The sequence below is a fragment of the Pseudopodoces humilis genome, chromosome 4, assembly GCF_049639895.1.
Source record: "Pseudopodoces humilis isolate 2021_Gansu_Grassland_sample_001 chromosome 4, ASM4963989v1, whole genome shotgun sequence".
NCBI lineage: Eukaryota > Metazoa > Chordata > Aves > Passeriformes > Paridae > Pseudopodoces > Pseudopodoces humilis.
Genome location: NC_142203.1, coordinates 66,207,307 through 66,221,996, shown reverse-complemented (window position 1 = coordinate 66,221,996; position 14,690 = coordinate 66,207,307). Strand labels below are relative to the sequence as shown.

General features: G+C 33.8%; 1 protein-coding gene across 1 annotated transcript in view; it reads left to right on the top strand.

The window, feature by feature from the left end:
* Positions 1-14,690, top strand: part of SPEF2 (sperm flagellar and cilia associated 2) — a 74,869-nt gene that overhangs the window by 44,923 nt on the left and 15,256 nt on the right. The window contains exons 24-27 of the mRNA XM_088054364.1: positions 143-299; positions 2,177-2,278; positions 3,933-4,071; positions 5,255-5,496. Coding sequence (XP_087910490.1) covers positions 143-299; positions 2,177-2,278; positions 3,933-4,071; positions 5,255-5,496 — 640 coding nt within the window. The remainder of the gene's footprint in view (positions 1-142; positions 300-2,176; positions 2,279-3,932; positions 4,072-5,254; positions 5,497-14,690) is intronic.

Sequence of the window (14,690 nt, the reverse complement as noted above, 5' to 3'; positions counted from 1 at the left end):
AATCAATTAGTTTAAATATCTCCTTTATTTTTTAATGTGTCTAACTTCTCATCGAGTACTTTCAGCAAGTAAAGGCTGAAAAAAACAGTAATTGCACAGAGCTGATACTATGTACTGTACTATGTGTGACTGTGGTGTCAAGGTAACAGCTGAAATAGAGTTTAGAGAAATGGAGGAAGAAAAAGAACTTCAGCTGAAACAGAAAGCTTCAAAAGCTGCACAGAAGCAAGCAAGCAAATCATCTGGGAAAGATACCAAAGCTTCCAAAAAATCTTCCAAATCACCTAATAAAAAAAAAGGTATTTAAAATGCAGGCTTTGTTTTAACAGTGAAGTTTCTGAAATGTAAATATATGAATACAGAAATTAATAACCAAGACATTTAATTTGGATTTAATTTCTCTTTTAAAATGTCAAATGTGACATCAGTATGAAAAGCTGGTGGTGATAAAGGTGGGGAAAGGCTTTTGAATGGCAATTGTGTTTATTTAAACATGTGTAGTCATTGTATGTAGAAATAAATATTCTAAATGGAAAGTCCTAAAAAAGAGCAGATTCCTATTGAGGTGGGTCTTGCACATAGGCCTTGCAAGAACCTGTCCCACCAGGTGAAAACCTAAAATTTATATGCAAGAGAGAAAAACAGGTAGTGTGGTGGAAGAGATTGTGGCATACAAGGCTGTTTATACATTTTCTCACAACCATTTCCTTGTGCAGGTAGTAGTTTATGTAATGTTCACCTTTTGTGTGCAGTATGTCATAACTTCATTAGGAACTGAGGCCAGTAGCCTAAACTTTTGTCTCTTTTGTTAGGATATGCTACATAGCAAGAGAGAGGTTCAAGCTCTGTGGGTGTAGGGCAGCCTGAAATTCAGGTACCCTGTTTCCAAATGAGGGAGCTGTAACTGCAGAGTTATTGTGCATAACACAGTTGACTTTTTTATTTGACAGAATTTTCATTTGCACTATGCTCAGTTCTCTCTCTCTGTGGTTATTTCTGTCCATACAGAGTGAACAAAAGCATAGCCTTGCAAATACTTAGCCGGCTGTGAGCCCCAGGGAGCCTTAGGCTTAGTTCAGCTTCTCAATTCAGCCAAGAGAGTAGCAGATTTTTCAGACTTCCAGAAAAGTTTTGTGATAAAACTCAGCAGCTGTTGCATGCTAAGTGGCTATTTTGGAGTTTGTGGATTGCTTCTCGGAACAAAATTTTTGTTCAGAGTGGTACAAGATTATCTGAAATCATAAAACCACAACTTCAGGTAGAAAGCTGTGCATTCTTCCTAGTAGAAGATGAAGTATGAACTGATGAATTTGTAACTAAGTATTGACTTTAATTTCAAACACAATGTTGCTGTAGTGTTCCTGTAACATGAGAACTCCCTAGGACAGAGCTATGGGCTGGCAACAGAGTTATACAATTTATCACCTGTAGTTTTATCATTTCTAGAATTGACCATGTGTTTTGTTTCGACCTTATGAGATATCCTTATATTTTTTTTGTAACATCTCCATCTGCTCTTCTTCTAGGATAAAGCAATTACAAATATTTTAATATTGTTGAGTAATAGTCAAAGTCATGTGGCTACAGAATTCCATGCAATCTCTAAAAACATGATAAAATACCTTTACAATATCTGTTCATAGATAAATAAGTCAAAACAAGGTGGAAATGCAGGTTTGAAAGGGCATGAAATAACAGATCTCCTTTTTTTTTTCTAAATTTTTTTTAATACTATAGTTCTTTCCACTACTTTGATGGTAACTAATACCATAACATTTTTACTATAGTTTGTTAAACTTGAGTTTATTCCAGAAGAAACAAGTATTATTGGAAAGACATTTATTATGCTCTGGTTGTGATAAAGTGGTAGATACTAGGGTCAAACAAGTTGTTCTGACCATTTAGGATCAAATGAGAGGCACACTTATTCAGTCATGATTTTCCATTCAGAAATGCATTTTAGGCTGTTATTTAACCAACTTTAATACAGTTGTATATGCTGGGGTATTTTTATGCGGTATTAACCTTAGCATGACTTGCAGATGTAAATCACATTTGGTAGCTGGGTAGCCACCTTTGCATTCTCATAAATGGTCACTACATCAAAAATGTAGTTTTCTATGATGCACAAATTTACAAGCAAAGTCCAAAGACTGAGACGTCTGTTTTCCTGCAGGAGCAAAAGCCACTCCAGCTCCTATAGACCCAGAAGAATTAAGGAAAGAAGAGATAGCACTTAAAATAAAGCAAGAATATTTCAGTGCCTTGAAACATGAGGGTATGTTACTATTTGATTACTTATATTGGTAGGTGATTATTATTCCTAATTTGGTTAGTGTGCTAGTCAATACTAACCAGAGACAATAGGTAAAATGGATGGATATGAAAGAAAAAGGAGAAACAGTCATGTCTGGAGAAATCAGGAAATATTTTTAGTGTGGTAATCACTAGTCATTCTGTGGTAAATATATTGAAGGTCGTAATATGATTTTAATTCCTTTTTTCTTCTGTTTCATTTAGCCTAATTTAATTTGTCATGACTAAGCAAATATTCATCCTGAAAGAAAAGGTTTTGCATAAGTTGTTACTCACACTTCAATATTCAATTGAATTGGATTCAGTATTTGAAATGTTTTGTTCTGGGAAAGGATTTGTTGGCAGTTGCATATTTCATTGATGTTTTTCTCTGATTCCCTCCTCTTCAAGCAACATGGAGTTCAAGCAGCAGGACCTAGATTTTGTTTGTTCTTCCAAACTGCTTTATGGACAGAGTCTTCTAAAACCTACATACCGTTCAGTCATTCTGTCTCTTTGTCTGTCTTACCCAGTAACTTTCAAACAAAATGGTTCATTTCAGCCAGAAGTAGATATCTGAAGATAGGAAGTCCCAAATTGAAAATGGTTTATGATTTATTTTTTTTTTTAGCATAGGTTTAGACTAGAAGACTGTTTTGTCATTAAAGGAAAGATAGACCCAGCTTTTATTGATTCTATTTGGCAATAGCTGGCAATCCCATCAACATATGGAACCTCTTTGGTGGGCTAACTATTGCATAGTATTTTATTATGAAAGATAGAGAGCAAAGAGCAGTTAAGACATAAGACACATAAGACTTCTTTAGATCCAGTCGTACCAAATGCTTGTACACCTACATCTTTCAACATGGTTTAATACAAAAGCAGTTCAAGAGTAAATATTCTAAAGTAATAGTAAAGTAAAAGTAAGTATTTTGGGGTAATGAGAAGAATAGTAACTTTAGAATAGAATAGAATAACTTTGAAGATCCTAATTGCATACAGATGAATTTTAGTGATTCATTAACATGTATTTTTTTTTCTTGACATTGCTTCATCATCCTATGTTTAAGGAAAAAGCCAAGAACTTAAGGAAGGCTGAACATGTTGAGCTCTATTTCCTATTTGTACAGGCACATAGCTGGTATTTGAGAATCATAGTTTTGCTTTCAGCTTTGTTATCTGGCTACCTTTTGGTAATTTGTTTTTTTTCATTATACAGATACACAGAGTCCAGCAAAAGCACTAGTTGTGTACAGTAGCTAAGTTTTTAACATTGATTTAATTCCTCTGTTGCACCAATGTACCTTGCCTTTTATTCTGTTGGTGTTAAGAGCGCAGCTTTATCAGTCATCTGTCTGTGCAGTACCTGCCTCTGAAAAGACAGGGAGACAAAAATTGTCATGCACTTACCTCTGTAACATACTGATAGCAGCTGCACAAAGAGCATGTAGAGAAGCCACAATTACAGCAGCCTTAACAGTACTACAGAAAGATGACTAGCCAAGCAGCAAGTATCCTCAAAGCTATCCTTTTTAGCTAAAAACAGTTAAATATGTTGAACTTTAGGTGTTTAGACTGGTAACATTCCTCACATTTTATAAATATTATTCATTATGACTTTACCATTTAAACAGAGGCAGCCACAAAATCTCGGCTAGAACTTATAAAAGAAAAAGCTTTAGCATTTCTTGTGGATCTAAAATTTAAAGCAGAAGAGGCTTATAAAGATATGGAAAATTGGCTTGCATCCATGTTCTTGGAGGAAATATCAAGGTAACAAGTATCAATTTTAAATAGGATTTTTTTTTTTCTTTTTTTAACCTAGACTATGGTAGTAAATGTAGTTGTTTCTGGAGACAGAAGTAATTTGGAAAAACTGTAGAAAATAAATGTAAATTTAATTTACTTTTACCTTAGAAACCTGATTGCTAATAACTCAATTCATGGCTGATTAAATGTTCTGCTTGTAGCTGTAAAGGTAATTATCATGCTGTGCTATTTTTCTAGACTACAGGTTTAGCAGATTAATGAGCAGACAATCAGTTATTCCATTTAATAGACAGCTCTCTTTCATTTCAGTAGCTCCTGTCAGTTTGGAGTGTGGGATTATTTTCTTCCCTGTTTTTTGCACACACTGGAAATTACACCTGTTGTTAAAACTACATACTACATTTCTCAAAATTATTTCAAGGACCATTAAAAAACAGTTCTTCACAATTTTTCTGTCCTACTAAATAAAATGTACTTGAGATCACTATAGGAAATTAGACAATCTGACATAGAATGACCAATGTCTGTATCATTAAAGGACATTTCTACAGGAAAGGAATGGCTTTGCCCTTTACAAAGTATTTCTGCCCTATACTAACTTTTGAATCATACCTGGGACAGTGCTGCTTGATCCATGTCAGGACATGACCAAGAAGAGGGGCATAAATGCAGGATGTGAAGGCTCTAACAGGCAATGGCTCAAAGAGACAAAGCCTCTTCCTTCCAGCCAGTTTTATTTTCTCTCCTGATATCTGCCAGCAAAAACACCACATTTACAGAATACCATATCCTTTGACCTGACACTGCAAGCCAAATCTGTGCTCCACATTATAGACAGCTGATGTCTTTCTCTTTTGTATAAATTGTAGTCATTACAAAACAGGAGTCATTGAAATAGGAGATCATATGCCTCTCCAGTAAGCTAGCTTAGAAAGTACTTTCATGTTTTTCCTGGTCTTTTCTGTCTTAGATCTGACTACATCTAAATTTGTGACTAGAGTCGAAAGGTTTCTTGCAGCCAGAGGAGGAGTAGACTTCATAATGATTTTGGTAGTTACAGAATTCACACAGGGGATTTGAAATTCTTACTTTAGGAAAGCTTTAAAAGCACAAGCACATTAAAATTTAAAGCGACATCGTTGACATTGTGTATTATACTCATAAGTTTCTGCATTTACATTTTCAGTGTTGAAAAACTGGTAGAGGTTGCACGACATCATATTGAGAGTTCTAGCAAAATCCACTATGAAATGACTTTAGAAGGTACAGATTTCTTCATCAATAGCGATGTAAAAATGGTTCCTGACCCTGTTCCTGACCCTGTTCCTCCACCAGAATTTCAACGCCTAGAAATCTCAGGAAGTAGTACTCTAACTATTTCACAACTTACTACACTTCATAAGCAGTTTCTACAGCTGGCACCTAAAGGTAAGAAATGTTTTCCTTTCAACTCCCAAAGGACTGTTGGTTACCTACTTAAAATCTAGAGTAATTGGGAGCTTAGTTAGTTACCTATATTGTTAAAGATAACATTAGTTATCTGTGTTGTTAAAGATTGTACTACAGTTAAAGATCCTGCTACACAGAAAAACAAAGTCATAGTGGGAGATGTTGAAAATGTGAGATAATAGACCACGTGAAAGCTTTTAATAGCTTTCTTATGGGCTTTTTATTGTCAAGACCACATATTTAATATTTCTCTAACATCTCTCTTAACCTGTAATAGGTTTTCAGTCCAGTGTGTATCATGCTTACTTTGCTTAAAAATGCAATTTTAAATTTTTTTTACTAATTGAGAGCTCATTGAACTCAGGCTATGTTATTTTAAAACACCATTTTAAAATGATCAATATTTTTATGAAACTGTTACATAGGCTCTATTATAAAATTAACCATTCTATTCTTAAAGTCAATGTGTGCCTGTTGTTTAGGTGATTTGCAAGCATTAGCTCAGATATGTAATTTTTTCTACCTTTAAACATGCATTTATTGTATGTCTACCCTCTAATTATGGGAATTTAAGGCTTAGAATGCCTAAAAAGCCTTACAATAGATCCTGAGACTGTATAAATGTTACAAAGTAATTTAGGTAAGGCAGTTTTAAACTCAGATGGAAAGTAGTTACACATGTATTTGCAGAGTGTTTCATTACCAGTGTTCCATATTATAAGTTTAATAAGTTTAGTATTATTGCCACTAAGATTATGAAATGCAATGTGTAAACAGGTGCTTGCAATTCAAGATCTAACTCTTCCCATGTAATAAGGCCACAAAGGCACAATGAAGTTGAGTTTAATTCTTTATTAGGAAATCCTTTTCATGTGTATTTATACAGCAATTCCAATTTTCTTTTGCATATAAAACTATTTTAGGCAGAAAGATATATACAGTTTTCCCTCAGTGAGATGCATATCATCCTATCTCTAGTGTAGGAGTGTAGATGTGGGTGTAAGCATTTCAAAATGTCCTGTAGAGACCTATTCTGCACACAGTATTGCAGATATATAATGCCACACAAAACTAGGAATCTGTATGTTTGTAATAATTTACTGGGCCATAGAAGTGAAACACAGATACCAGTTTGATTGGTGCTTACACTGGAGAGGGTTTTTTTTTGGTTTTAGATCACTCATGATTAAAATACTTTAAACTAAAAAAATTTGTCTATTACAAACTTTATTATTCTTGACATATTTAAGACAGACATTTTCTTTGTAAAGTTGTAATAATAAGCAAGAAAACAATTGAAGTCTTTATCATTCTACAATATTTCACTTTTGATAGTATTGTATTCACTAAAATGACCCAACATGACTTGTGTGACTATCTGAAAGAGGAAATTTCTTGCCTTAGCAGCCATAAAACAGTAAAAGAATGCTATTGCTTGTTCTCTGAGACAATGGGAAAGAATTATTGTTTAAAATAAGGTGCCATACCCTATGAATTTATCTTCTCTTTGGTGTCTATTAAGATACTTACCTTTTTTGGATAGCTGAATTAGGATGGAAAGCACAAGCTGTGCAAATCATCTTTAAAATACTTCCTCCCAGTCTCTTACACATTTTAAGACAGCATAAATCACATCATAGGTTTCCTAAGGCAACCACTTCATTATAGACTCCTTTCTTTCCTAAAACATAGGAAAATTTTTCATGGCCTTCTGTCTCCCCTTGTTCAATAGAATGGTCAACAGAGAATACACATCTCAGTAGTTAGTCTCTCACTGAACAAAAGAGTGAAAAACACTAAAGCACCCAGCACAGCAGCAGTGAAATTGTTGATCAGCATCTCTAAAGGAGATACCAAAAAGTAACAAACAGAGCCCTATCTTGGAGAACCTCCAAACAGATCTAGATTTGCTGCCAAACATCCTATCTTTTCTTATTCTTACACACCCCAGCATATCTCTCAGCATTCATAGTTGAAAGCCACATAAAAAAATCACAAGTATAGGCTATTGGGCAAGTCTAAATAGAATAAATCTACCAATCTCCTTGTAGTAGAATAGAGGTAGTTGTGAATAATGGATTTCCTAAAGTTGTTCTGAAAAGTGGAAATTAGGCTTTTCTAAAGTATCATGGACATTGCATGAAGCATATTTTTACTTAGAAATGCAAGCAAACAAAGAGTAAAAAAGGAGGAGTGATTCCATTAGAAGAAATTAACATGTAAACAGGTTTCTCTCAAGTTATTTGGTAAATGTCAAAAGGAAGTCTTTTCAAGATATATTTAACAAATTACCAAAATTAAAGCTAAAAGTGGGAGTGCCAGTATACTTTAAAAATGTTTGATATTCATGGAAGAATTCTTATGAAACAGTTTTGTGTTTCCTAGGAATCTAAAGTTTTAAAGAATTGACGATTCTTCACAGACAACTTTGTGCAGTCCTGCACACTTGACTCTCCGGGGAAGCACATTATTCTCCATTCTAAGCACCAGCAGACAAAATTCACCTGTGCTGGACCTTCCTACCTACTGACAGTCTTTCATTTGAGAAAACAATTTACTTTTTGTTATGTTATTATCCCAAGTGCTATTGCCCAAAGTCAACATGAGTCTGCACTAATTAATTTCACTAACTCTTTGATCAAGTTTTGAACAGTGGTCTAATATATTACCCTGGGGACTACTTTTTCATAGGAAGAGCTGTGATGAGTCTTAAATGGAGCCACTAACATTCACCTTTTTTATTTTCTCTCTTACAGTCTTTTTGAATGCATGCTTTTATAGTCAACAAAATTAAAATATCTATTATTATCTGTCATCCTCTTTGATTCCCTTCAGCACTGTGATCTTCTATAAGCACATCTTGTGATTTCAATTAGTGCACACATATGGAATGTGTCCATTTAATTCCAGAGCTGTTTCAGAGAATTCAGTTTGGGTGTGGTTTTGCACTACCAAGCAGATCAAAGTAGATTCTAGCCCAGATTTGTTCTCCATCTTATGACTGAATCACACAAGGGCATTTTAATTTTTTTTCTTTTTCACAGCCATGATCCTTATGACCCATTCCAGTTTAATTACAGAAATGATTCTATAATTAGATAAAATAGATACCAGTAAGGTTTAAAAAAAATTCTATATCAAATAACCAAAAATTGTTTAAAATACTAATTTCTAAAACTATTAGTCTGCGAAGTTATAAGGGACAAACAATGGCCATATTGCATTGCTGTTTGCTTTCAAATTATGAGCTTGTGAATTGAATTTTACTGTGTTGATAGATTTGAAGCAGACAGTTATATTAAACTGTGTGTTCAGCTGAAATGTTACCTTTTCAATGGAATATTTTATGGAGACAGAATTATATAATGACCCTCAATAATGTCTACATGTTATGCTTTCTTTCCCCAAGCACTTCTGTAGAAACAATTGAAGAATAGTAATTGCCTGACTTTGATAAAAATAGAGATTGAATCCATATGAGAGCATAGGAATAGTTTCATCATCTCTAACATATCTTTTAAGGACTATTTATCTTCAATGTGGGTTTTTAAAACTTGAAAATATTAAAGTTTTAAATTTGTGGACAGAGGAAGTATTTCTTTCTAGGTGAAAACTTCGTAATTCCACCAATAGTTTAATTTACACCTCTTTTTATGTCTCTTACTAAGTCATGTATGTTATTTAATTTCAAAAATTTGTGGAACATATTTAACATGTTTCTGTGCATTTGAAAAAAAAATATATATGTGTATGTATGCATATGTATATATATAGATAGATAGATATATGTATATATATGTATAAAATTTTAAGATGTCAGTCAGCATGACAGAGGACCTCATCCCTCACTACATCTGTACAGCAACAAAATACCTTAATTCTCAGTGCTTCTAAGTTTAAAGTCCCAATTCTTGCTATTTAATGAAGATTGAAATATAGTAGCACCAGTAATAGTGAACAGATTATGCAAATGTTTACAGTGAAATTGACCTATAGGGAGTGATGAGTCTATCAACAACTTGGATGGAAAGTATCGTGTTTTTGAGACTCCCATCTTTTTCATCTAAGGGTAGAAGTATCCCATATTACTACCTTTTAGAGTCCTGAAGTTCAAAGAATATATTCAGCTCTCAGGGTTTATTTCACTCATTCATCCTTATAAAATTGCTACAGAGTCTGGTGTGTAATTTGCAAAGGATTATTATCCAAAGTTCTAGGCAGGAACTGCTATGGAAACATTTTTCTCAGTGAAAATAGAAGGGAATATTAATCTGTTCAAATATTTTAGTAAAATTTTATGGTAAGGGTAACATAATTCTCTAGTATGAGTTTACAATCTCTTAGTATTTTGTTGCCTTTGTAAATTTATAATCTGAATGTTTAATAGAGATTTACTACTTCATCAGTTTATGGAGATATTTTTATACAGTGCCTACAGAGAATACTCTACTGACTGGTGTATCATTAAGAAATGGACTCTTTTGTATATCACCCTTATAACTGAGGCATAGTGATTACTCTTTTTTTAAATGTCACAGGTTCCATTTAAAATGTCACAGTCCTGGTTCACAGGCTGTAGTGTAAACTTATGCTGATGTCATGCTGCTTTGTAAATGTTTGGTGTTTTCTGTTTTCAGTTTCACTAGTGGTAATAATCTGTTATATCTTCACTAATTTTTTTTTGGCATTTTTGTTTTAAAGGTTCTTCACTGTTTATTGAAACATGTAAAGGCTTGCCAGTCACTGTGTGTATCAGAGAATGATACTGTCTTTTAAGAAGATTTTAATGAAAACCAATTCTTCCTAGTGTAGCTTTTCCCACGTTAGTTTTCTTCTTGATTTCATTTGATAACAAACTTTATAGGAAGAAGTTGCTTCATAATTTGCTTCATAAGTAATACAGGCTGGTTTCCTTTTGTATCCCCTATTCTTTCCATGGTACCACTGCAACAGATTCCAACTTTTCCTGTATTTCCAGTTTCTCCATGTGAATTGAAAAAAATATTGGAAACACTGAAGGTTCATCGTACAGGGAATATTACCTTTGATGGTGCATCACAGGTCTACTCTGATTCCTATTTCCCTAATCACCAGCAAATTTCCACAGGTTTCTGTATGCCTAAAGAAGTGGTAGGCACTATAGAGGTCTTAAAATGTTTCTGTCTCTTACACTCTTTTTACTTCTCAAGTTTCAGGTCCAATTCTCCAGCCCTCCACCCCTTTTTCACCTTACCTTGTGGTTTTGTGTCTGTCTAGTGAAGATTTTTAATCTTTACTCTGTGTTAAGAATATTTCTCTTCCTCTTTTCAGTTCTGTTCATGGTACCTGGGCACACGTCAGAAAAACTTTCTGAAACTGTTTGTTTTGTTGTCCATGTGGACCACAGCTGCTACCTCAGATTTTAAGTTCTTTACAAGAATAATTCATACTGAAAATGTATTTAATGCATGTTCCTAACTTATTAATATTATGACCTTTCAGGATGCTTAGAATAGAATGGAACAAGTTGTCACTTTTTTCAACAATGGGAACAAACAGTTCTCACAAATTGTGTATTATATGTATATAAAAATTTGCTCCTTCTTCTAAAATAGAAAAGAGTGGCATACAAAAACTGTTTTTCTCAAGACATTTTAAAGCACTAGAAATAGCATTTCTCTCTATGATTAGCTTAATGTACTCATTAATTTTTCTTCTTGATGTACACATCACAATAAGGAGGGTGGAGAGTCAGATTTTAGGTCATCTGCAGAGTTACTTTTGTTAGTTCCCAGTGAACAAATAGATTTCTCATTTTATTGCTTCCATTCTGCATGCAGTTTCTCTTTCTTGTTTGATTGCTTTCTTTTCAAAGTCCTAAAATTATGGCAATGGTGTACTAAAAGAATCATTAAATTACTGGGCAAAAGTAGGAGATAAATGGGATCTAGAAATAAAATTTTCAAAATGTCAGCTTATGGGATTTGCTTCTACAAAATATAAGGGTGGCCATCTTCAGAATAATTTGGGAAAAGCTGAGAACAATCTCAGTGCATTAAGAATGCATATTTGGTTCTGAGAGCAGTAATACTGTCATTTGCAGGTTAATACAAATACAGATAATGTCAGCTACGATGTAAGCATCTTAGGCATTCTGTGTCAGGTTTTTGATTATGTATTTACAGACTTCCTCCAAGTTAACATTTCTGCTAATGCCAGGTATGATGGACACAGTAATAAGTTTGTGACTGCAGCAGTAGTTTTTGGAGACATTTTGCCTAAAAGACCATTCTGAATTCCACTTCATAACTTTCCTCTTCGCTGTTTCAAAAATAGCATTGATGCTGCTGCACTTCATGGGTTGCATACTCTGACAAATGTCTAATAATCAAAATCAAAACCGACAAATTCTTGCAAGAATCCTTGGAAGCCTTCAAGAGATTTAAGAGTAGATCTGCTTTCCTTGTTCTGTTTCATGACTGTTCTTTCAAGTCACACTCTTGTCCCAAATTAACAAGATAAAAATGGACAAAAAAATAAAAGATTCAACTGATATTTTATCAAATAAAAAATATTTTTTGTTTAGTTGTTTCTTTTTAAATTATAGCCATAAGAGCACTGAAGCAATTTAAAAGCAAGACTAATTCTTCTAGCAACAGAGAAGTTGGTGACAGAGGGAAAGAGAAAGAAGATTTGGAACATCAGAAAACAAAGAGGAATCACCAGTTCCCAAAAATGTGGCTAACAAAATACTCCTGGTTAAAATATGATGATGAAAGGGGAATAATGTTTTGTGTACCATGTCGTAAACATAATGTGGATTTGGGGGAAAATATTCATAATTTTTGTTCTGGCACTGATGGTTTTAAACTTGAATTTATAAACACACACCAGAGTAGTGAAGCTCATGCTTGGGCTACCTGCATGGAAGCTGCCAGTTGTGCTTCACCAGATACAGCTTCTGCAGAGCAGATGTTAAAGAGCATGGACTCCATAACATTGGGTAGAGTAGAAAATATTTTTAGAAGATACCATGCTATTTCTAAATCTGGCTCTCCCAATACAAACCCTGATGTAATGTGCAAACCAGATAAACTTTAACATGACCTTCCTCAGACTTGTTCTTCTGAAGACTTTCCTAGACAGGCAGAACAGACCCATCTTCCCATTTCTGATTATTAATTGCATGAATTAGTCTTCCCATAACAAATACTCTTACAGACAGGATATGATTAATACACATCACAGCTTTAACTACTTTTTATTTACTTGTAAGAATATTTGTAAGGGTTGCAATTAGAATACTGTATCTTGATTTTTAATCTAGGAACTGAGAATAAGTATGATTTAGAGAATATGTATTTTCACAATTCTATGTATTCTAAATGCACCTTTCCACTTGATAATTTCAAAAGGTTAAGCATACCAGCAGAATACATTTCTACCGTTAAGGAAATAGCTGTGATTTATAACAAAAGATAGCTAAAATTAAGTCATTAAAGACCCTTTTTTGTTCCTCCAACAGCAAATGAAGATGTACTACAGGTAATTTGGGAGAAATGAATACGAGGTCATTTGCCTTTGAATCAACTCTCTGCTAAATCAAGATAACTCTCTATTTTCAATATAAGATGTATGTAGTAATAGCAGATTCCCAATATCCCACACCCTACTGCATTACTCAGCTCTGCTCTGTACTGTGTATGCTGTATCACACACACAGATATATATATAGTGTGTTTATGTGTGTGTGTGTGTGTATATGAGACATACAGTCTCTTTTCGGTATTTTGCAAAGATGCTCATACTACTTCTGGGTATAAACAGTGTGTCAGAAATTGAGTAGGTTTTGAAGGAATGCCTGATTAAAGCATGTTAGTCCACTCCAGGAGAATTAATCTGGAGAGATCAGAAATAGAGATCACTACTGTGTGTTGTATAAAATATCTGTACTTGTGTTTTCATAGACGAAAAAAAAAAAAAAAAAAAGCTTAGATATACTTTACCTAATAAGCAACAGGATGGATTTAATGGATTACCTTATTAGATATGTGGTTTATTATATATTAGAATTTTGAATTCAGACAGTTTTCTTTTAAATCACATAATAAATACCAAGAGGGTTCTTTTTCCTCAAAGTTTTCAAATGGAGATTTTTAATTATGTTCAGATTAGAAAAAGTTTGAAAATGTGTCCCAAGGATGTTACACAGGTGAAAACAAAAAAAAAGAAAAACCAAAAAATGATAGTTCTGTATCTGTAACACTAAAGTCACTTCCATGCTGCAGGGTGGAGGCATGTTTTCTCATAATCTTCTTTTCATCTATGAAGCTAGCATAATTCCTTCAACCTCACGTCTCAGGAGATATATTCTAAGCAGGTGATGATTCTTGCTGCTTTCTTTTGAGATGTCTTTTGTTTACAGCCATCCTTCTTGATCTTGAGTTTCCAAAGTTGTATTTTAGCAGAAGACTTAACATCTAGGGGGGAGGGAAAAAAAAAGGATTATTTTCAATGACTTCCTGTGTACTTTCTCATAATATTGTAATCTGCTGTAATCCTTAGAGACTTTTCTATAGACATTTTACTTAGGCACTAAGATTCCCTTTGGGATATTTATTCAGTTCATTTTGTCAGCCCAGTGGGGCACTTGACATTTATCTTTATTGGATAGTGTACTTTTATTCTAGACTTTATCTCCAATTTTTGAAGTTCACTTTGAATTCTAATCCTGTTCTTCAATGTGCTCAAAGTCTGTTCCTGAATTGTTATATCTGCAATGTAATAAATGTATCAATTTATGCAGTCCATTTCCAGAAGGTTCTTTGATCTGTTTCTGGTGAAACTTACTTACTGACCCTGACCATCTCTCCAGTTTTTCAAAATCTTCAGGAATACTGATTCTTTTTATAAGATGCCTGCTACTCCTTTTAATTAAAAATGTTTAATTTTCTATTCACTCTCTTACATTATTCAACTAAAACTTATTAGGTTTGGTTTCTTTTATTTTGTACTTACAAAAGGATTTTGTAAAGAGCATACCTTTTTTAAAATGAGACTTTCTAAGTGGAAAAAAGCCAATTCTGGGAATTGTTTTCCTTTTTCCTTCCTAGAGGACATTATTTTCTTTCACTGCTTGCAGAATACCGTTTGCAGACACCGGTATTCTTTTCTGGGTACCATCTGTGTAGCTG